Genomic DNA, 24014 nt, shown 5'->3' with positions numbered 1-24014 from the left:
TCAAAAGATTGTAGAACATCGGTCAGATCGAGAATCATGGATTGGAAATCGAGTTGTTTAGTATTGATGATTTTTGTCATTTACAGAGGACACATGGTTTGTCTGGTTGATAGTCAGCGTTGCTTTAGTAACGGTGGTGGCAATTGCCTTTGTTCTGTATTGTGTCCAACGATATCACGCCAAGAAATCAAAGGCCAACAAGAAGTAAGTTGAATACTTTTGTCATATTGTTTGAAGTCGCTAAGAAGAAGTCATTCTAAACAATTGAGCGTGGTATGGATATTAAAATGCACATTATGATGATTTATGAGAACATGAATGAATCTACAGAATCACAAATCAGTACCTTAACACCCAACTTGATGGAACATTTCCTCACAAACTTGTGGAGGGCCTTATAGTGAGCTGACGAATAATGGTAACAAACAAATCAGCATTTACATAGACAGTTTTTGGAAATCGCTTCAAAAGTTGTCGGTTAATGCTCATTGACTTTTATACCCTAGCAATATAGCATCTACATTTCCTGATAATTCATTCAAGTTGTGATAGTGGTACACGTTGTTATAGCTTTGTTGGAGTATTGCATTTTTTTAAGTGTTTTAATAGTCAAGCGCTTCATCCCCGTTCTATCCTCTATCTCTGCCACTCTTTGTTCTGTTACAGACCGAAAAACAGCGTTTCACCTGTAAACACTCAAGGGACTTCTGTAAAAAAATTGGAAGTTGAGGATCTTGACTAAGAACCATGTGAGTAAAAAGCCTGTTAACATTACTCTATAAGTATTTTGTGATTTAGATATGCACCTGTAGCATGACATTATTATATGCTACCACAGGCGACCCATTAAGTATTACTGAGTTTTTCACACTGTTTTCTCTATCATTTTCTCTTCTTTCTTCATGCTCTGAATGATCGGAATAAATAAAATAAATGGTTTATGTAACCTAACCTAGCCTCTGTGACTCTTTATTTATTTTACACTCCATTACAAGGACGTATATCTCTCATACACACACATGCTGTAATTAATTAGTCAACACAACTAATTATGCTAATCCGTGGACTTATCAGGGATTTTACGGGTTGGTCAACATCGCGAAAGATAGGAATGGTTAAAACTCCTTTTTCATTAACATCACTATCTTTCCGATGTTGATGAAAACTTTTACATTAACATCACTATCTTTCCGATGTTGACCAACCTCTGATAAGTCCACGGATTAGCATAATTAGTTGTGTTGACTAATTAATTACAGCATGTGTGTGTATGAGAGATATACGTCCTTGTAATGGAGTGTAAAATAAATAAAGAGTCACAGAGGCTAGGTTAGGTTACATAAACCATTTATTTTATTTATTCCAATCATTCAGAACATGAAGAAAGAAGAGAAAATGATAGAGAAAACAGTGTGAAAAACTCAGTAATACTTAATGGGTCGCCTGTGATGCTACTACTGTTACAGAGCATTACAGAGCTAGCCTTGCCTCTGAACCTGTCAGACGGGCCTTCATAGCTCCACCATTCAGTAGACTTAACAACACATCACTGCTGCTGCTGTCAGAGAGCATTTGGTAGCTAGCCTTGCCTCTGAACCTGTCAGACGGGCCTTCATAGCTCCACCATTCAGTAGACTTAACAACACATCACTGCTGTTTCATTAATTTATCGTAAAGCAAAGGTGCAACCCTGTGAAACTCATCGATAATTTGCATCGTCAAATCGAAAAACTGAAATGGGCCTACCTTACAGTTAAACAGCTCAATTTTAAGTTGATGTGTTTCGTAAACAAAAGGGATAGTAGCGGTGTCGTGCGGATAATGATTAAACTATATTGAAGAGAATCCGCAAGTATCATGATGACATTTTAGACGAATAAATAATATGAAATTATAATAATCTTTTGAATCTGTGTGCACTGATCATAAAATTTAACTAAAATGGGAAGGGAAGATTAATGATGCAAAAACTGTATTTATAGTTACTGTACTGAATTTCTTGTTTGTTCTTCTCACTTTTTTGCTGGCGTCCATCAGGAGATACGATAAAAGGCGTGTTTTAACGACGCACGGCGACATCATTGATTGTCGGAAGCAGTTGAATTATGTAAGATGGTGATCCGGCGAGGTCACTTACTTGTCTCGTAAGCTCCCATGCCTATATCGACACCGCACGAAAAAGAACTATAACATTGATTACGACATTAACCATATATCTATCAATATCTATGTACATGTTCATCAAGTACTCATAAGGAAACAACTAGCCGAGCTCTATGGTACCGTCCAGTTATTCTTTACCGTGAATAAAAATACTTTGTCGGATTTTTTGTTTTTGCTTTGTTGTTTTTTGACCAGACAGCGCTAATCCGTCCATTATCCAGACTCCCACTCAACCTCTATATTTACAGAGCCGGAACTTAAGCTATTGTTGCTTGCTCATAACATTTTATTACATATAGAGTCTGTGTAACTCATTAGTTTAGGCAACTTGTGTTTTTACGCATACAAAATTATAAGAAAATGAAAAGCTGTAAAAGTAAGGAAAATAATCAAAGAGAATTGATTCAGCGAATGTACCTTTGATTTTTTCAGGAAATAGTATAATTGTTTGAAATGTGTTGCCAGAACTGACTTTCTTTGTTGGCTGTACTTGTTTTCATCCAGCGTTCATGAAATGCTAAGTATATAATGATCAAAGTAATATGTCGAATATAATTTACCATGCTCTGTATTCAAGCGAAAATAGTATTTAAGTTTACATTTACACAATTTTACTATACATTCCTGAGTACGACAACGTTTGCCAAGTCAAGTATCGTAATGTAACTACTTTGAAAGAATTTGTAAAAGCCAATATGTTGTGACTTTCTATTATTGTAATCCGTCTTACTTTCAAGTAACACATGAAGTGTTCTCGGAGTACTAAAACATACAATGGGTGCATAATTTTGGCCGTGCCAGCGATGCCATAAATCCTAAGTCTGAGAGTATGGTTGTTCCTTCTAAATACTCATATTAATAGAAATGTACCGATAACTATACAAATGTAAATATTTTTTTTATTCAAATTTTTAAAATATGCTTGGTATTTTGTTATTGGACTACCATCAATTGGAATGCAGTATTGATGACTTTAGCAGCGTTGAGACTCACTGAGACTTTACTCTAGATTGTATTGCTTGATATTAAACCAAAAAGTGAAAACAAATTATGTTATGATGTTTGCTGATTTTGCTCATCTGGGCTTATTATATGGAGACAAAGCCTAGAATAGAGACATTCAACGCCGAAAATTCTTAAAAAAACTATATAGGGGCCTACATTAAAATAATTTTACATTGATGATGGCTACTTGTATATTTTTTCCTTGATTTTATGAATTTTAATAGACATATTGTTGAAAGACTTTTGGCTCCCCTTCCCTTCTGGCCAAGGTCACTAATCATCTTCTGTAAAAACTCAATCGTCCTCTCAAAGACAGTTTTGAAGAAATCTGCCCCTCCTCATGGACGTATTTCCAGGCTCTTGAGATGTTCGGCCACTTTGGCCTTGTATTTGCAGCATTTGTTCAATGATCAATAATCAGCCTTAAGAACTACAGAATCGTTGATGTCGTTGATTCTTCTAATCCACAAAGAATTGTATTACTCAAACAATAAAATAGAAACACTGGGTCGTACAACACTTCATTGTGTATACTTGTTCGCCGTTTATTCGAATTCAGGGAATGATGTAAGTTAAAAGAGCTGGACATGTCTCCAAAATTGATTAACGCAAAATTTCCATCGTGTAAAGCCATGTGACGTCATGATAAAATCAATAAGGCGACAAAATATTGTAATAATTCACTTACTCGTCATTGAAAGTACAGACTCGGTGATAACTTTCCCTGATCAAGACAAACATGCACGGATGCACAACACCTGTGTTGTAGTGTCTCAAGTAAAATGAGGGCGCGAGACTCCATAAATAATTGGTATATTACTGACCATTAAGATTCATATAGATAAAAAACATTAAAATAATGAAATTAAAACTTATTACCAGGTTAATTCTGAATTCCATTGCATAAACATGCTACGGCAACGACCACTCTTATAAAATACTGTCAACTTTAACCTTCATAGTCTAATGAATCTTTGCATAGCTGAATACACTGGAAATGATTACTGACGCCGAACACGTCAACCGTTGCGAGACAAAAGGCTAATTGTTATCGATAAAGTAATTCTATTGTTAGACAACAAAATGACGAAATAATAGACTATAGGAAAACGGGGGAAACTGTTGGAACTATATCTTTTCGAGAATACTCAATTCCTGATTCCTTGTAAGACGTATACTAATAGGTAAAGTTAATAACATTTAATGAAATGACATATGAGAAGTCAAAATAATCTTTCTATAGTAATTGGACTTGTCTTTTTATGTTTTACAGCCTTGAAGGATTTAATCTTTTAACAACACTGCTGCATATATTCATGCAGACAAACTGTTACTTATACCGATCTCACTCTGGCATAATAAGTAAATAATGGGCAGCGTAAATGACTGTAAACGAAATAACCGAAGTACAAACAAGATTTAAAAACATAAAGAGGCAAGTGTCTATGATGTATCATAGACAATTACAATACCTTACCATGCGCGCTCATAATCTAAGACCATTTCATCAGTTAGTTGGAGAACGACCACTAATACTTGATATATTGGAAGTTTTCAAGCCCATGAACTTTTGTAGCAATAAAACAGGTATGACCGAATATTTAAGAATATGAGCTGATGCATAATTTGGATACATTCAATCTTCTACACAGACCATATGCAATACATCTGACGCAATTTTGATCATTTTAATTTGTGGTTTAAGAATATATCAAAACGAGAAGCAGGCGACATCCGTTCATATCAACACAAATCGTGCTTCGTTGTGCACAGTGACTCTGTGCTGAAGTAAATAAAGTGCTTTCATCATCGTACACACTTCATCTTGACCATGGAGCCAATTACGTTCTTCAACTTTATCAGTTTTGAGAGGAATGGTCGACCTGATGATATTTATTTGTACAAATGAAGAGCAAACAACAGTTAAGTGTGAATTAGTATCGTTCTCTCACAAATTGTGAGCGAGTGATCAGTCTTTGTAATGAACATTTTATATTTCGCATATCAAAGCTCCCTTGTGACATGGTCTCTCACACACAAAAAATCGTAAAAAAAATGTGGATATCCTTTGATTTGACGGTATCATGATTGGGATAAAGGGCTTAGCGATGACCATTGACTTTTATTTATAGGTTTGGGTGAGAGGACAGCTAACTTGATGTGCTCTGATTTTCCTCCCAGTTAATTGTTGACTTCCCCTGACCCATTTATGAGGTATAATTATCAGCACGGAGCCCATTATTTCTTCATTTATGCTTGGACGGTGGCTGGTTATGGGATGTTGGTGACAGAACTTGGCAGTGCTATATTCATTTTGCGGCCTCACAGTTTTTGACCCTGGATTGAAAGAAAACACATGATGTCGTTTATCATGGGACAATTGTGGTAAAATCTCAACATTTAAATCGTTAACGTTAAATCGTTGCATTGAATAAAAACTTGTTCAACGATGCTGGGGTAGTATTTCCAACCAAAATCAATCGTAAATTTGATAAGAAAGTTAACTACTATCATGATTGTGTACAAAGAAGAACAGCTACTATGACATTTTTTACATGTAGGCTAAAGTGCATAACGGATAACAGTGGAGGTGTGAAAACTTCGGTGGAGAAAGGCAAGAATTCTGGACGAGCAAAACTGGCGCAAGAATGCATATTCAATCATGAATGAACGCTGTAAATTATGTCTAAATTAGTTAAGTGAATGTGACATCGAGAGGTATCAAGTAGAAAGAGACTATAAACACATATTCGTGACGGCGTATGCGAGACAAGAGACACAAAAGTAATGCTATATCGTGGACAAGTGGAAAGAAAGATTTAAAAAACTTTCAACACAGAAAAACACACGATTTTTGCCAGCCTCAGGTTATATGTCATTGTATTCTCTTTACTCAAGCACAGATTACCATACCATTTGAGAATCTAGCTGGTAGGCTTCGTTAGTGAATGCATTCATGTCTCTTGGTGCTGTAGCATCATGCCTGCAGAGAGTTTCGAGAATGAGGAGTTATTAGGCGTTAGACACAAGAAACAGTAACGTTTGCGTTAAACTTTCTAAAATCTATTATCACAAGGGGGTCTACAAGAATTTGGATATGAGCCAAGAAAATCTTGTCGTGTGAAGAGCAAGTTTTTTATATGCTGTACAAGCGTAATACAATGAATAAACTGGTACACAGAATTACTCACGAACCGCTGGATGTATTGCGCTGGCACTATGTACACATATGTAGCTTACCATTGGTTACGTCCGTTTCTCTCAGGTTTCTTTACGCGGCAATGCCGGAGTATCCATAGCAAAATTAACAAAACAATAACAAGGGCTGCAACACCAGATAAAATCACGAGCACCAATTGCCAAGTCTTGAGAGTACTTTCTGGAAGTGAGAAAATCACAATTTTGATGAAATGAAAATGACATTACAGCTTGTTTTGCGCAGCTTATAACATAGACATAAAAAAATTCTTTTATTACGTTCCAAATATTGCGTGTATTGGTAAGGTTCAACAAAAACGTAATGAAAGTTGCTTAATATACATATCTTCCTCACTATGTATATGTACATACGGGCACAATGACAAACAAATATGGCCATATCATGCAAAAACATTAAATCTATCATATATGGACGTACTTGTGCAAGAGGGAGATTCACCATCCCAGTTAGCATTTGATTGACAGGTTCTGTTATTAACACCCTGGAGGTTATATCCCTCCTCACAGGTATAGTCAACGGTGCAGTTGTATGTTGTGCAGACAATGATTGGTATGCCATGGCTGACTGGATCTGGATCGCCACAGTCAACGGCTTGTTCAGAGAGATAAAAATATGTAAGTTCAAATAGTATGTCCAAAGTTGCAAATTGAAAGGTAACAGAAAACGTAATCTTACAAGAAAGTTCGTTTTGCAGCCTCAATAAGTGATTATTTTACTAAACATTGTCTGACATGGGTATGGAGAAGTGGTTCTATTCCTAGCCTATTGTGGCTATGGGCTGATATGACAAGAAATTCAGTCCATTAATGTAAAATATTTCTTTTAATCTGATATCTTTTCAGCATTACATGTTATGTATCTTGAATGTGTAGATTTACTACTTTGCGCTTTAAATATTGGCACGTCCAAATGCGGTAACATTCCGACCTTATGCTAAGATTGCAATTGGTTCGTTTGCTCTCATTTTATCTCATCCTTCGTATTCGTCTTTGGCTCGTCCTCTCTTCCCTATGATAGATATAGTCATCGTCTCCCTTTTGAAAAGAGACACTTGGAGAGGAAAAGAAGGCTAGTACACAGAACGATATACACGGCAAAACTGGGTATATCTCTACGACAGACCCTCGGGTTTTTCGGCTGGATTCCAGAGTCCCATATGTCATTAGGAACTATGTTACCAAAGACAGAAACTGTTCTTTTATATCCTTGATAATATGATTTAGAGTACAGTTTTTAGGGGACTATTTTCATAGCTCTATAGCCGGATACCTTTAGGGAATATTTTCCTCACCTCGACATTCTGGTTGTGTACCACTCCAGGAACCATTTCCAAGACATGCTCTTTGTTCGGATCCCGTTGATTTGAACCCTTGATTGCATGTGAATGTTGCTATTCCACCTTCTGTGTACTTGTCCACAATCATACTACCATTGGCCGGTGTTGGAAGAAAGCCACAGCTGACAACTGTGAAACCAGAGGACACTTTCGTTTAGATAGATATTGGTGTTTTCGATATTCAAGCTTATATCTAATGTCATGGTACTATACGATTATATTGCGTTTGGTCATCAACGGTATCGAAATTCTCACTTTACTTAGAAAACTGGTGATATCATTAGTAATATTGGTCACTGAATATCACCAAGAAGGTTAATGTTTTTACATGACCAATAATATATTCTACTTACATACAGTACAAAGGGGTAAAGGAGGGTAAAGATATTTTATTGGCCAACAATATTATCACATGCTGTTGTCACCTTTTGCTGTGTCTTCAACCAAATTCTCATACTGTACAACTGCTTCCTTTGAAGTCAGGGCCACACTTTCAATTCCTGTCACCTTGTAGTCAAATATGCACTGGGTATTTTCACCACAAAGGTCAACTACGTAATCCGTGACGTTGGTTGGTATTTCAAAGTCTGGTTCATAGCTATAGTCGTTGATTGTTGCATGGCTTTCTCCAGTATCATATCGAAAGAGAGAATTCTCTTCAGAGACATTCCCTGGAATTTCATAAAATGGCAGAGCTTTAAATCAACAGTCTTGCTGTGACAGTCGCAGTTTAATCACCTGTGACATATTCACTGAAATATCTTCAATTATTTTGTTCTTTTCCAAACATGTTTTTGGCCAAAATATGACGCAGCTTAAAAGAAAAGCAAACAGGGATTTGTTAAAGAAATCCATTATATTTTTGCGGATGAGACGCGTCTGAAACTAGCTTATAGCATACGGGTTCATTCGGTTGCTGTAGTAACAAGGGGCAAAGCCGTAAGTAAATGCCTCCTGTCCTCACGGAGCAGACACAGTGTGAAATTGACAATAGCGGATACTTGACCAAGCTGCTATGCTCCTCACTCCGGTAAAGAAGAAAAACTTAGAAAAATATAACATTTTTACTTTATACAACAATTATCTTCATCTGTGGCAAAATTTACTGAAATTTTTTCTTTGAAACCACTGGATACACTTACATGTCATTCCAAACGAATAGTGGATATCTCTGAGTTCCGAATTCTGGGGCAGGTATTCTCCATCAGCTGACAGTAGGTCATCATCCGGGTTGTCGTTCCATGTTCCCATCAGCCCTCGTGTTTTACCTTTCAGAGAAGGCGGTCCGAAAATCATATAGGACATCATAAGCGTACCTTCCGTGGCAGTAATTTGCACCGATACGCCATTACTAAACGTGACCGTAACTAGAGACGAATTTCCAATGTTGTCCTTGACAACTGATACACCTTGATATTTAAATGAGGAAAATGTCATTAACGGATGGATGTAAGAAACACAACTTAATAAATAAATAGACAAACAGCAAAACGTCTCCAAACATTTCAGAAGTTGCAGGTGCCTGAGTCTATCAGGTAGGCTAAATTCTGTATTCTGTGTCATATTTGTTGTGATGAGACAGTAGCTTTATTTACCGTGATTTGGAATTGCTGTAAGGTCTAGGTATACTATATTCCATGCGACACCATAGAGTCAAGTCAGGGAAAGTTTGTGATTCTGCCATATGCTCCCAAACCTGTACAACTTGAACTGTGTGTCAAAAACGGTACGGTACGTTGCCCCCCCCCCCCGGGGTTGTCCCCGGTAAATAGCCGTTTTTCTAAGTCCAAATTCGCTCCATACGGAGATTAATGCAAATAAGTAATAACTAAAATCATACCGTTAAATGTCCAAAAATTATTCTCTTCAAAATCCACTCTTTCCCAACCAGTGTTTCCTTCCGTTGAGTTTATCCACGCATCAAGGGTTCGTCGGTCGTTCATCTGGACTTGAACAGTGTCAGATGTCCGTGTACTCATGGCTACAGCAGTGAACACGGTGGCGCCCTCTACCGTACTACCTGCAATGCGGCCATGTTACCATAAGTTCAACAACAGTGGCCTTATTTTCACTGTTCTAAAATGCTAATAACATGTTTGTGTTATCAATTTGTTTTGTCGACAAGATATTATCGTATGCTGCATACTGAACCTGACGCAGCACAAATCAGTGACAAGAGGAATGACACCCAAATACCATCACAATCTGATAGAACATAACACGTATGATACGAACTCTATGGTTGATACATCGGGTTTTTAAACAACATTTGTGATACTTTGGTCCAAAAATCAGATTATCCAATAAATTACACATTTGTACTTACCCGATTGAAGCTTCAATTTCATCATTCTTCCTTGCATTGTGAAGTCGTTGGTTTCTGTTCTTATAAGATAAAACTCACCATGACCATTAAAGGTATACTCCAAACCATCGAGTGTGATAAAATGTGGATCGCCGACACCGCCACCTGAAGTATAAGCATTGAAACTACATGACTATTACTGAGTAAAATCACTATACTAATCGTAATTTGACTTGAGTTCAGAAAATCGAAACCATCGTGAGAAATGTAAGGGAACTGATTTGTCAGTAAATTATGCAAGCTTAGCATGCTTGCAACTTTTCATGAAACAGTGAATGCAAAAATTGTACATGCGTCCAACATGAATATTTCTCAGGGATATTTATCACTCACATCAATCAGGCTTCTAACATTGATTAAAAAATTGAAGTAGCATGAGATTTCGTAGCAAAATACAGAATAACTTTAAACATAAAAATAAAATCGACCAATCAGAAAATCGTTGTTCAAAATGTCACAAGTTATCAAGGTGATTGCATTTCTTAATAGGAGATAAATTTCAACTGAGTAACGAGTCAGAATCTGAAGTGTATGACATTTGCATATCAGGTTGTAACGTGACGGAATAGTTGCTATGTCAACAGTCACATCATTAACTAAAGTTATGGATCGGTACAACGTTTCTACGACACCTGGCCTAGGGGGTTCGTATATCCTGCAGTCGTCTGATGGCCTGTTGTCATAGTAGTAATGACAGAAATCATTGGAATAGTGACAACAGTGTTCCCATGGTAATATGTCTGTCAGATAATGTGACAAGTATGGTACCAGCCCCGGTGATTTGTACGGATAAATGCCATCGTGATGACGCCGATGAGAGGTTCCTCCGCTGTATTCCTGGGGACCATTTATTAAATTTCCTTCGTTGTTATAGCAACATTGCTGTCCCGAACCATATCCGCTGTGTATGAACGTGAAATGCAGAAAAGACATGTTACTTACAAGAATTGTATCTTAGTATAACAAGAACGATTCTGGCAGTTCGACTTATAGAATAGTATGATAACTCTCATGTCATGTTCATGTGGTATTGTGAGCTCTGGAAATTCAAATGCCTAAAATTTTAAGACAAAGTGACAGTAAAACAGACAAAGTCTGGTAAAAGGAGTTTTTGGAAAAGCTAACAAAACGATAGGGTTTCTTGTACTGCAATACTGTCATTTTTTTTAAATTGGTTATGAAGTATCTGTCTGATTGCGTGTGTTTCAAACATTGTATGTATTTCGTTTGCTAAATTAATTGTATTGTAGCTCCCACACGCCAGCCAATAGTCGTTCATTTTTACATGCCAACTTCATAAACCTTTTCTTAATATCTCAACATCCATGTCTTCCTGGTGATGCTTACCTTGGTTCATTGGCTCTCACACAGTGTACGGCTAGCGCCCGTCTTTCGCAGTTGTCACCAATGTGTGACGATGCCTCGTTGCAAGTTGGATGAGCTGTAAACCTCCCGGCGTCCACTCTGGCTTGCTGCAACGTGCAAGGGCAAGGTTCAAGGTCATCTAGGAAGGTTTTGTCGCGCTCCTCTACAGTGAACGCCCAGTCTTTGCAAAATCCGAGCGAATCGACGTTATACTTCCACTTCAATGGATGTATATCACTCCAAAGTGACTGGGGGTGACTGCAATTTTAATACAAATTGGGGTTATGTGAATAATGAAAATTTAAAAAAAATAAAAATCTTGTTAAATAAATCACAAAACCCTGGAATAAAATCGTAATTCAGAGATATGCGAGCTCGCACTATCGGTGACAAAATAGTGACGAAATCTACGCCACAGTCAATAAACGTAAGCAATCATAATAGTAGATTAGATCAGAATGCTTACTAGTGATTGGGTACTCTCATTATTAGTAATAAAGAAATTATAAAGGTATACATTCAGAGAGTATAAATGACTCTAATTTTGACAACGGCTCCTTTATATGGTGTGCAAAAAAATGCAATGTAATGCAATGCAGTGCAATGAAAGCAATGCATTACATTACGATGCATTGCAGTGCATTGCAACGCAATGCAATGCAATGTACTTCATTGCAATGCATTGCAATGAAGTTGATGCAATGCAATGCAGAGCAGTGCAATGCATTGCAACGCAGTGCAATGCAATGCATTGTAATGTAATGCATTGCGATGCAATGCAATATAATGGAATGAAATGCAGTGCAATGCAACGCAATGAGAGGCGACAGCAAGAGGATACCGCGTAAATAAAGACGTCGCCGTACTCTACATCTGATTTTAATCAGATTGCGCAATACAATGCAATGTAATGCAATGCAATAAAGTGCAGTGCAATGCAATGCCATGCCATGCCATGCCATGCAATATAATGCAATGTTATGCAATGCAATAAATGCAATGCAATGAATGCAATGCAATGAATGCAATGCAATAGAATGCAATGAAATGTAATGTGATATTAATTGAGCATATTGATCGCCCATACATTCAGAAAATCAGTAGTTGTAGTGTTTACGGAATTAGCGAACCCTATGCTCAAGTCAAAGTGAGATTCAAAAGAGTCAAATAATTCTGTTTTAGCAATAACACTCCTGATCAAATGTTGTTTACGAATTGGATGCTTCAACTTCCTACATCTCAGCACGAACAAAACACATTCTAATGCAAATGTGTAGGACGGAAGTCTAGTCGAATCAAATGTCACAATATCGAAATATAAAATCACGTACTCAGCCAAGTTCGCTTCAGTTTCAGTAATTCTGATGGCCCCAATGTGGTATCGTTCTTCATTCACCATCTGTTTGTCAAAAGTGTAAGATCCGATGTTTTCTACGTTGTCACCTATGACCGTAGCCAGTTTTAAATCAGCCTCTCCGGTAGCAGTGTTCTCCAAATAACCGTAGAGGGAGACCTTGAGAAACTGTCCCTCAATGGCGGAACTGTCCCAGGTAATTTTGACGTCATCTGTCACGTGCCAATTTAAAGCATCGTCTCGTTTAATGCGTGGTCTTCTATTTTCTTCACTCACTGCAAAACAAAAAAGAAAAAAAAAACCGTCTGAGTTATTTGAAGATCATTGTTATTCCAGCTATCGTCCGTCTAACATTGGCACTTCTTATCATCAATATGTATCTACAGTTTTGTGAAATTTGTTAGCATCATTAATGGTATTGCTGTATTAATTCTAAATAAAAAAAAATGTTTCGTGCAACTCAACAATGCTCCACGTGGACAAAATTAGTAACTTCGCTTCAATCCAATATCTTCTTTAGTTTAGATAATGAAATCACAGGAGAGTTACACAGATTCTTCTGAAACCCCGTAGAAAACTTATGGTTTATTCATTTCAACCGTTGGGCATGCGCAGATATGGTGAGGCACGACGTATTCCCGGTTCACTTGGTTGAACAAAACAATAGATCACCAAAATCCTTCTCAAGCGCGACTATGAAGTAGTGACGTGAAGGAAAAAAACTGACTAAACCACCCAAAATTTCCATCGTTGTAAATTACGTATTGCTATAATTGTAAACCAGACCACATTTTGCTGAGGTACATCAAATTTTTCCCAAACATGATAGTGATTCCTTGGCAACCAATGGCAAACAAAATACTGCACTTGAATAGAAACTGTACATGCTGGAGCATTATGTAATTTTGTTTTACTAGAAGACTTTTGTTTCGCTACCTTCCAGTTGGAGTAAGTTTATCAATAAATTTATTGTTCTTGTTAGTTAGTTTGTTATTTGTTTTCTTACAGTATATAGATTTTCATTTAAATGTTAGCTTTAAGTTGCTCACAATCTAGTAATAATGCAAGAATATCGTTGTTTCAAACTCTTGTTGATAAATATTATAACGGGATTTTTTGTAAGAACCAAAATATGGAGTACATGGCAATTGTGATAACATGACTTACAGCCTTATTAAATATTCCCTAAATCAAAGATTCCATTTTAATAATATGGTCGATCTAAATGTGCTTAATGAAGCAAAGTTTATAATTCGAGTGAATAAAGTAACTTACTCTTACAGAACTTTCCAAACAATATTTTAATAATAAGAACTTACCGACCGTGAAAATCCCGCGATGTTTATCGTAAGTTTCGCCTCCGTCCGTCGAAAGAGTGAATTCAAGTCTGCCAACTTCATAAAAGATCGGTGTAGTGCAACTTGCAGTCCAGTCATTTTCCTTTGTTGCCCTGACAACGTGTTCTCCAAATTTACAATAAACTGGCAAATCTCCAAAGCATGGTCCTGAGACATAAATACGCTGTCCTCCCAGCATGTAGCCAAAGCTGGGATAGACACTTAGTACACCTATTTGGAGAATCACAGATAAAAAAGGTAAAATTAAGAACTATGTAAGTATTGCAGACTTTGAGGAAGATTTCACTGAACGATGTACTGTTTCATGGACAATATCGTACAGGCCATTTTAGCAAACACACTGTGTAACAGGTATCTCTAAATCGTCCCTACCTGCGTGAACGGTATTAAATACAATCAATTAAGGTAAACTGCATAACTAGCTTGTATCATCTCGCAACACAGCATGCTAAGTCTGTCAGACCTTTGACAGTGTGAAAACATCAACTGCAACGTTCGACGGTACAAGTTTCGATGGATACGAACATACTGTCAAGAACTCTTAGAACAAATTTCCAGCCGATGTTACTGCCATGATGTGGACATTCTTCTCAGGACAAAATTTATCTACTTATCCGTGAAAGGTAATAAGACATATATAATTCCGACAAATAGCATAAATTTTCAAAATAGTTTATTATACAATATTTCTCTGCGCACTCACCCTCCGTATTGCATCCGCCATCTTCGATTTCTTTGTCGTCGATTCGGAATATGAGTCGACCTATGACGTCAACGTTACTCCACGTGTCTATGTTCAAGATATCCGCTGTCCTTGAACCATTGACAGTGTGGTAAATGATACCGTCACCGGCGTTGAAACCAACCTATGTTATCGTATAAAACAAAAATTCATAATTGAAACTCTACCGAGCAAAAGATGAATTTCTTTGAAAGTGTTCTTAATGTTAATAATTGTAGACTAGGTATGTATTATTTCAAAATATCTGCATCACTGGAACACACAGAAATAAACCGCAGAAGTCGACACACATTTCTGACGAGTTTTTATTACTTTTTCTTATTTTTCTACGACACGAGAAATTGATTGCAGTGGCAGCTCTCAAAATCTGGATGTATAAACAGTATCTTTACTGGACAAAAATGCTGACTCTCCCCCTCATTTTTCACAACCACGTGACCTTCCCTCTCTCAAACTTTTATCACAGACTATACGGAGGTATTTTGTGAAAGCATAAATACTTTTAACAAAAAGTTATAGAAACTGAAAAAATGATAGTAATCTAGAGTAAAATAAAACTATTTAAAGGTCACTTACACAATTGGCACTCGAATAAAGTAGACAAGAGGTTATATAGCGTCAAAAGAAACGCTTCTAATTTTCCCTTAATGAATTCACTCTGTAATCAGGCGAGAAACTTCTTTATATCGGACGAAGTGTTGTGGATTACTTCAGGCAGCAAACATTTCCTAATTTGTGGCATTATCTCATTATTATACGTTTCCATAGAAGAAGACATAGAAGAAAATAGTCTTTTTGTTTCGTCCGTAAATATAGTATTCATTAATTCAACAGAGAAACGGGAAGTAGGACAATTAATATTGCTTTAACGCACCCTCATCGGAGACGCACGTTGCATACTTGTTCGTATCTAAACAGTCTAAATCTATCCGGTACGATAGAAATATCATAACCTCATCTTCAGATAGATCTAAATAGATGCAGAGGCTCTCACGAAGATGCCAAATATGAACGAGAGTTTGACAAACTGTAAGAAACGAGCGGGCTCTAAAAGCAACCGCTTTATTTGCCATTTTCTTGATTCTGAGCAGCCATACAACACTAAGCAGACACATGCATTACAGTGTCTCCACCGTGTGGTGATTGAATTGGTTCGTGCCTGTGTAATTCCAAAACCTTATAGAATGATGTAACAATTGGAGAGGAAAAGCACTCCTTACCTGAGCTGGAGTTCCTCCTAACCCTGTATCTGGGTCGCCGTCACTCGCAGCTCCGGTCGTCCAAGTTACGTTGCCATAGTTATATATTGCGAAGGAATGTCTACCATTAGTCACTAATATACATTGCAAGGTATTTCTCTGCATTTATGAAAATAAAGAAAGAGTTTATGCTGATAAAATTGTATGATTACTGGATCAACAAAACCTGTCATTCGTTTGGCATTTCATCGTGTCTTTGTTACTGATGCTTCGACCACACAGAAACTTAAATACTGTCGTCAACAATGACTTGAGTTATGTCTTAGATTCAGATATCTCACCTTTTTCTGTCCCACAGCAGATGCACCGAAAAAGGCGACACCATCCCAAGTGGCGATCAGCATCCAGGTGGCCGTAAAGCTTCCCTGCCGAGCAAAGACTCTGCGAATCTCCTGCGTCGCTCTGTCCAGCAGTGCGTCACCCGGCTTCGATATTTCTCTGTGGTAGACCTCACCACCGACTCTTGTATCGATGTCAGCCCAGAAGGGCGCCACCATACGTCGATTTCCGTCTAATGGGAATGCTTCGGGTGTAAAATGCGCAACGCTGTCCAAGAAGGATACCATACCATTGTTGTTCACCTATTGAGCGCGAAACAACAAGTACCAAACGACAAACAAATAAAGAAACGTCCCACCACCTTGTCGAAGTATTAAGAACTCTTCTGCAAGATGGTGCATCGTAAAATACATGACGCTACTGCGACGATACAGTCAAACGACAATCTCTTTTAGTACGCAAACATAAAATGACAAAATTGCTAGAATTTACAGATGGCTTTTTATGATCCGTGTATCTTAGATGTAATATAACGAATGCATCTCCACACCATAAAATTACTTTATTCTATCACTTTTTTCAGAGATCAAAACTTTTAATTTCCAAAACAGCTTTCTTTCATCGTGAATTTATTAAAATGAACTCATTTATGATCGAATGATTATAACAGAAAGATTTCTTTAAAAGGGAGTGTTCTGTCATCAGTGACATTTTAAATTGTAAGGCTTACCCAAAGAGAGTCGTGATTCTGATCGAAGAACGGAAACGGAATGGCAATGAATATTTCATCTGAGCTACCGTCATCATTTTTCTCGTTTAGATCATCGCCGACTTCTTGACCATATGGAAACATCAAATCTGCAAGTTAAGAGCGAAAACCAATCAATAATACTTGTACATATTCCATTAACAAACTTGCTAGGTTTTGATGATTGGTTCGCCATGGCATATTGTCTTTGTCCTTGGTTCTTCGAATGAGAGAACACTCAAATCAAATATGCAATGTCAGTTGATATTAAGTCTTGATTTCGGCTTGGTAACTTGTAATATTAGGTAAGGTTATCTTTCATTAGTTTCAAGGGGTGGACGGGTATTTCTCAGTAAAGCTACTTCCCACAGATTCTGTTTGACGTGCCTACAGCGATGAGACAGGGCTACATTTGAAACACTCAGTGACCATACTGTCGGTTTGCTCAAAACCACAAGTATACTTACCGTCAAAGCACGGGTTATAGGTAGAGATGGAATCACCGATAGCAACAGCGTATGACATCATCAGATTACAGTCATCTCGAATCCTGGATTTCATCCCTGCAATCAAAATATCACTTTTTAGTTACAATGTACTTTTAATTACTTAACAATAAGTAGTTTTTCAGTTTAAAATCGGCTTAAGTTCTGAAGCCGCTTTTTTGCAATCCATCATTGAGACCCTGGCTTCACCATATATTTCATAAAATTTATGAGATTGTCTTTAATAGTTCATAACTGATTGTATCTGAATATTTGAATTTCAATCATCCAATGGGGAGACATGATGCATCGGAAACTCGTCAGCCGTCATCGTGATCATAAAATGTGACGTTTTACGCCAGGAACGGTATCCTTCATAATAATGAAAAGCTATTCACAACCCTCCAATATGATTGGCGGGTACAATCTCCTGACAAACTGAGCGCCATGACCCATTGCGGGGATTTATTGCAATTCTCACAGACAAATAATCACACTTACTGGTGTCGGTTGCTTTGACAAAAACCGGATCATCTGTATACGTCACGCATTTCTGTACCCAATTCTTATCCACGTCATTGACTTCATCCCAAAAATCATCTGTTGCGTACCTCGTGAAATGTGAGTCTACAAATGCAGTCTTCATTTCCACCGGATAGGAGGTGAAGTTATTGACACGAGACATTGTTTCTTCGATGTAATAAAGTAAGTCTGCCTGCAAATTACATGTAAAAATTGATTAAAGGACTCAGAATTATATCTTTGTTGTATTAACATTTTAGCCAGCAACAGCCGAATTGAAAAGGGTGATGCTTTCCTTTGTGTGTTCGGCATGTGATTTTTATTTTCATTCTTCATATTTATATTATGTTATCAATATGGATTTGAACGGATGGAGGGATAAGAAAGTATCAGCAATATTGTTATAAAGAGCTTTATCCTCGAGCTCAGCAAAACTAGGCGGACCTGAATACTGTGCGGGCAAATATATTTCAATCAAAGTGGTTTAACTGTTTATTTTGCTACTCAAACCTCACCTCCTTGAGTGAATGGGTTTATCAAAGTAGAGGGACCGAGGGCCTTGTGAGTTTTAATGCTTTTAGAATTTCCCCGAGGAGATCAATGTCATGTGATAGTTTACATTTCACCTTTGATAACGGAACTTACCGACGCATCGGAAGAAATTATCGATTTAATATTAAGAGCTTCTGCAAAATTCTTTTTTCCTGTGGTATTTTAAAAATATTTGTGTTGTTATGTACCATTTTCTACGCGCAGGCGTTCTACTCTGTCAAACACCATGATTAGATTCAGCTTGACGATCAGCGGCATCAAGCTTGACATGGAAGTAGAAAGCTTAAAAAGTAAGAACAAAATTGAAATATCCCCTTCTCGAAGTAGAGCGAAATTTCTAGAGATGTAATGCAGATTATGTCCATGTTGATCGTTACATTCTATGATCAATCTTACTGCAGGCAGGGCAATGTGATGAGTATGCTTGGTTTACGAAATTAAGTATCTACCACCCCTGGCTACCTGATCGAACTGCCCGGCATACTATAACTAGTGGTGTATCATCAGAAGCGATCGTTTTCCTTCTAACATCATTGTAGGGCGTATCACGAGATGAGAAAGTAAATTAAGATACATGAATGACCTTCGAGTCAGCTGATTACTTCACAAAAAAGGTATTATTGTTTCGTTTTGGTAGATGTTCTTCTTTTTTTCAGTAGCCGATCGTTTGGCTAAATCTATAAACTCACGTCGTTTATTTGAGTTAAAGTCTTTCGGGATGAGGCCAAATGAAAAAAAAATATATGTATGTTTTCGATAAGCCGACCTACCCTAGAAAAAATTCGCCTACCACAGACATTTGTTTCGAATTTTCAAACATTTTGATTAAATTCTCAAAATTTGACGAGTCGCAGCCAACAAAAATATAAATTAAAAAAATTCCTTTCGATCATTTGGCCCCACAAGCACAACAATTATGGAAAAATACAATACACCATAAACTAAAGGGTAAACTTTAACCTAGAGAGCCTGTTGTTATAGTTATGTTGCCATGCTTAATGCTAGAGCGCCCAATGATTTCATGCTCAACGGTCGATGGCTTTGAGTTTACACAAAGCCTGTTGTAATGGTAGTCTATTGTATTGATACTTCCTGGTCGTTTAAATTTTAACTCAGTGACGTCAATTCTGTTGCACAAATAACGCTATCGTCTGTTCAATTCTACATTTTATGATGTAGTTCAAATGCAAATGAAGTGCCATTTCTTTAGAAAATATGAGAAGGAAACATCAATATCCAAAGTCTGAATGAGTAAAAATGTATGGTCATGTAAACTAGTTTTCTCACAAGTAAGTTGTCATATTAAACCTCATAACAATAAATAAGCACGGTGATCTGCTTTTACTCTTTCTAAATTTAAATTTGGTTTTTATGGTGAAAAAATTGCAAATACGAATATCCAGCATCGTAAAGGCAAGTTTCTATCGATTGCAAAGCTGTATATTTGTGTACATTGTTTGACATGTTACACTTATACAGATTGCTGAAAGCAATCCTCTTTGAGTTTAAATTAAGGTGTTTTAAATGCAGAATAGAAACTTACTTCGAACAATGCATCGATCTGACTATCCGATAACGATGTCCGATTTGTTGAAACTTGGCGGTAGTCGACGCCAGGTAGAGCATCTTCAAAGATGTCTCGCGAATTAGTCCGACCGCTGAATCGAAATCGTAGACCAATTACGAACTCAGTATCAGTCCCTCTGGGGTCAGCAACGACTTCTTCAAGCCAATACCTTCTGGGTTCCCTTTCTGATATGTAATCCCTGATGTGGTTAACCTGATCTACCGGTATACCTGCAAAAGCAAGCAATCGAGAATCACAAATTTTTGGAGCTAAATGTTTTTCAGAAAAAAAAACAAAATCTTTGAGATATTTTATATCAAACATTATGTCATCTTCCTAATAGAGTGTCGACAGTTCGTGAACTCATTTCCATAAGATTCATGAGATTTACATTCACATCGGAGGACGAATTAACGTTGAAATCCCGTTAAATTATAGTTTTATTGACTTTCAGATTTTTCTACTTACTAATAAATGATCTATTTGTTAACAGCAACTTTCTAAATATCATCTGTAAACTGTATAAAAATGAAGAAAACTGCGGGTTTTTTTAAACTTTATGTACTGATGTGGACGTTTGGCGTTAAAGGGAAACAGTCGTCGGAACTGCGCCTTTGCGAGTTTCTTGTTTACAAACATTGTACTTCCTACACGATATCTTGATGCACCTCATCATCATAGATGCAACATTTATATGATGTAGATCGTGACAGACATGTTTCAACTTTCATCAATCACCATCGTACCTTGGATAGAGTGTTTACATTGGTCGTATGGGTCTCATACGACCTTTAAGCGCAGTTCCGACAACTGTATCCCTTTAAGGTTGCCAATGTATCATTAACTACATTTAAGCCTGTTTTAAAATTAAGGTAGTATGCGCCTCAAAAGTGAAAGACTTCAACTTTAGCTCAAATGTTCTTCAAGGAATCATAACATCGTTCACTTTAAAAATCAAGGATACAAATCCGGGGTCACTGTGCAGAGAAACATATTACCCAAGATTTACTGTTATTTGAAATTCAAAATGGCCGCCGTCCCTGTATTAACTCTAACGAGCTCGAGGAAAATAAAATTTTCGACTCTCAAAAAAACTAAAACGGTGAAAGTTTTTCTGACTCAAAGAGCTTCAAAATGAACCCCAGCAAGTGGATCAAAAAAGAATTGAAAAAGTTTTGAGAGTCTAAATATCTGTCCCAAGGCGCATTCTACCTTAAGTTTGATAGGGCTGTAATAGATACCTTAAAATGGCTTGCACCAGTTATAAATTGCTTAAATTTCTTCTAACAATTACTGACGACTGATAATCGAAGTTTTCTCATCATGTCAGACTATTATTGTCATCTTTCACCATTATTGCCAGTAAAAACTGTTTCGAATACAAAACAACGAATTGAATGAACGTCGTTGAAGCATCACAAGGCGGAAGTAAAATGACCTGATATTACAACAAAATTACATCAACAAATTGTCGCCTAAAATGAAATTGTCTTTTTCCTATTGTGGATAAACACTAGATTTTGGGGGTAAGTATTGACAGGAATGTTTTATCCGTCGCTTGAAGAACAGGAAAACAAGAAAAGCAAAGTATATAAGTAAAAGGCCGCCAGTGTGTGCTCGCAAGAGACGAAATGTACGTCTTTAAGGAAGAAACTATTTTACAGTCCCTGTAGTTTGGGTTGTTAGTTTCCGCTTTACACTTACCAGATCCAAGGTTTAGCAGGAAAAGCAGCAAGACAACAAAGTTACAGAATCCAGCAACTTTGTCAGCCATCGTTATGGTCACTTGTTTCAGGACCAGCAGATCAAGGAAGTAAAGCCGTGTTTGACATATCTCGATGCACCTGTATGTAGACTGTGTTGGTAGACTGTTCAGCTGAGCAGTGTTGGTATGTCACTTTTATTGTGTGTATGTTTGCTTGTTTGTTTATGTAAATTATGAAGGACCATGCGACTTTTGACACATGATGCTATAGACCTTTTCCTGGTTATCCCACAATGCATTCCTGTGGTTATATCAAACACCGTATACACACTTAAAACAACAAGAACATGCTGATTTTGTGTTGTACGGTGGATAGTTATGCAAGAATGACACAATTTTGCAATGCCAAAAAATGCCTCGAGCATTTACACCCGTGGCCACTTTAGTGTTGATCAAGGCTACTTGATACAGACAGAAATTCTGCTTGTACAAAGGCAAAACTAGCTCTGTCTGGGGTTGTAAATAAGAGTTTACGATTGGCACCCTGTGTTCAAGATTGAGATACAATGTAACACTACCATGCACTGGTCCATGTACAAGTCTTGTTTATTTCGATTTCCCCAGACACACTGTCTGCATGGGACATACAATTTTACTTGATGCTATAGCAGTGAGCTCATAAAAGTGTGTTCCCTCAATAAGCTAAGTATTGCGTAGAAGCTTTAATGAATGGAAGTGGTATCTTATGTCTCAATTTTCAACACAGAGTGCCAATCGTTAGCTCTCATTTACAACCCTTGGCAGGGTCTGTTTTGTCTTTATACAAGCAGAATTTCTGTCTGTATCAAGTAGCCTTGATCAACACTAAAGTGGCCACGGGTGTATATTCATGGGTGACCAAAATATAGGGTCTTGGTGTACCCTGCCATAGCGCTCTATGAGTAACATACCCTGCGTGTACCGTACCGTGTACGTTCTATGAGTATCGTACGCTTTGTATACCCTGGCGTGCACTGCATCATGGAACCGGTAAAAGAACTATTGAAGTGATTTATGATATCAACTTAATAATCTTTGTTACCAATCAAAATGTTATGTCGTCTGTCATTGCGAATGGATTTCAACAAATTAAAATCGCGTGATAGATAAAGTACGCAGAGGACTTTAATCGAACAGAAAATCGAAAACCTCAAGTGCTGAATGCTTTTTTAGGAATGCCTATCCTCAGACCTCTGCTGTGATGTAAATGTCAACTTCCTTCCTTTTTACTACCTACAACGATATAAATTTTCAATTAACAAGTCGACGGTACGTTTGATCAAAATAATGTACAGGATTCCAGTTCAAGTATAATTTTTATACTGACACAAGTAAAAAATTAGACTAACAAACTTTAACAAAAGATTGTCATGATGTATAAATTCTGTCAAACATCATCATGTGAATCTTATCTGCGATGCAATTGTAATTTTGGCGTCGCAGTCACTATTGCAAAACAATCTTTGTGTTCTTTTTCATCAGCGTCCTGAGTATGGCATGTACATATTACACCAAACTTAATGACCCATATGCATCAGTTTGCATTTACCAGCAAACAGACACTCAAAGTGATTACATTGACGTGTCATAAAATACCGCGCGCTCACTAGCAGTTTGTTACCGTTTTACAAGTTTGACGAGCGGGACCTTGTTTTGAACCTAAAGCCAGCACTGATGATGACCAGTGAAGGAACAGAGAATAAAAGCTGCACTGTGTATTATGATCATTTGACACCCAAAATAAAATGTTTGCCTCGCGTGAGAGGAAAAGTGTGGAACGATGTTGTCAATTAATCAATCAATAAAAGGGATTTCTTTAGCCAATAGTGTTCAATGGCGCTTTTCAGAGTCAAGAGTTGTTCAGTATGTTCTACTAAAAAGAAAAGTGTTGATGTTCTCCTTAAATGCATCAAGAGTGGGTGACTGACGTACTGGACATTGTTCTAGGTG

The 24014-nt window shown here is 37.3% G+C and overlaps 1 protein-coding gene and 1 long non-coding RNA gene across 2 annotated transcripts; one reads left to right on the top strand and one right to left on the bottom strand.

Annotated features, from left to right (window-relative positions):
• Nucleotides 1-82: 82 nt before the first annotated feature.
• On the top strand, nucleotides 83-3314 carry LOC139132074 (uncharacterized). Its single transcript, XR_011552251.1, has 3 exons — nucleotides 83-204; nucleotides 667-749; nucleotides 2038-3314. It is a non-coding gene; the product is annotated as an uncharacterized lncRNA (long non-coding RNA).
• Nucleotides 3315-3688: 374 nt separating this feature from the next.
• LOC139132073 (sushi domain-containing protein 2-like) lies at nucleotides 3689-22190 on the bottom strand. Its single transcript, XM_070698467.1, has 21 exons — nucleotides 22025-22190; nucleotides 20297-20550; nucleotides 18181-18394; nucleotides 17662-17757; nucleotides 17177-17304; nucleotides 16449-16748; nucleotides 16129-16266; nucleotides 14870-15032; nucleotides 14128-14376; nucleotides 12786-13083; nucleotides 11437-11712; nucleotides 10722-10990; nucleotides 10051-10194; nucleotides 9565-9744; nucleotides 8867-9133; nucleotides 8150-8395; nucleotides 7680-7853; nucleotides 6806-6979; nucleotides 6409-6547; nucleotides 6082-6151; nucleotides 3689-5505 (listed from the first exon to the last, which is right to left on the bottom strand). Exons 1-21 carry the CDS (start codon nucleotides 22092-22094, stop codon nucleotides 5491-5493), a joined length of 3864 nt encoding a protein of 1287 aa, XP_070554568.1. The 5' UTR covers nucleotides 22095-22190; the 3' UTR covers nucleotides 3689-5490.
• Nucleotides 22191-24014: the final 1824 nt, after the last annotated feature.

Source organism: Ptychodera flava, chromosome 4 (assembly GCF_041260155.1).
Source record: "Ptychodera flava strain L36383 chromosome 4, AS_Pfla_20210202, whole genome shotgun sequence".
Taxonomy (NCBI): Eukaryota; Metazoa; Hemichordata; class Enteropneusta; family Ptychoderidae; genus Ptychodera; species Ptychodera flava.
Note: the sequence above shows the minus strand (reverse complement) of the source record. Positions and strands in the feature narration are given on the sequence as shown.

Bases quoted from the DNA above. Each gene is read 5' to 3' on its own strand.
- LOC139132073 (XM_070698467.1), bottom strand. From the start codon at position 22,094: ATGGCTGACAAAGTTGCTGGATTCTGTAACTTTGTTGTCTTGCTGCTT. The intron at 10,991-11,436 runs GTAAGCATCACC...GTTCATACACAG, and splicing joins GTGAGAGCCAATGAACCAAG to CGGATATGGTTCGGGACAGC. The intron at 6,980-7,679 runs GTGAGGAAAATA...TCTCTGAACAAG, and splicing joins TACACAACCAGAATGTCGAG to CCGTTGACTGTGGCGATCCA.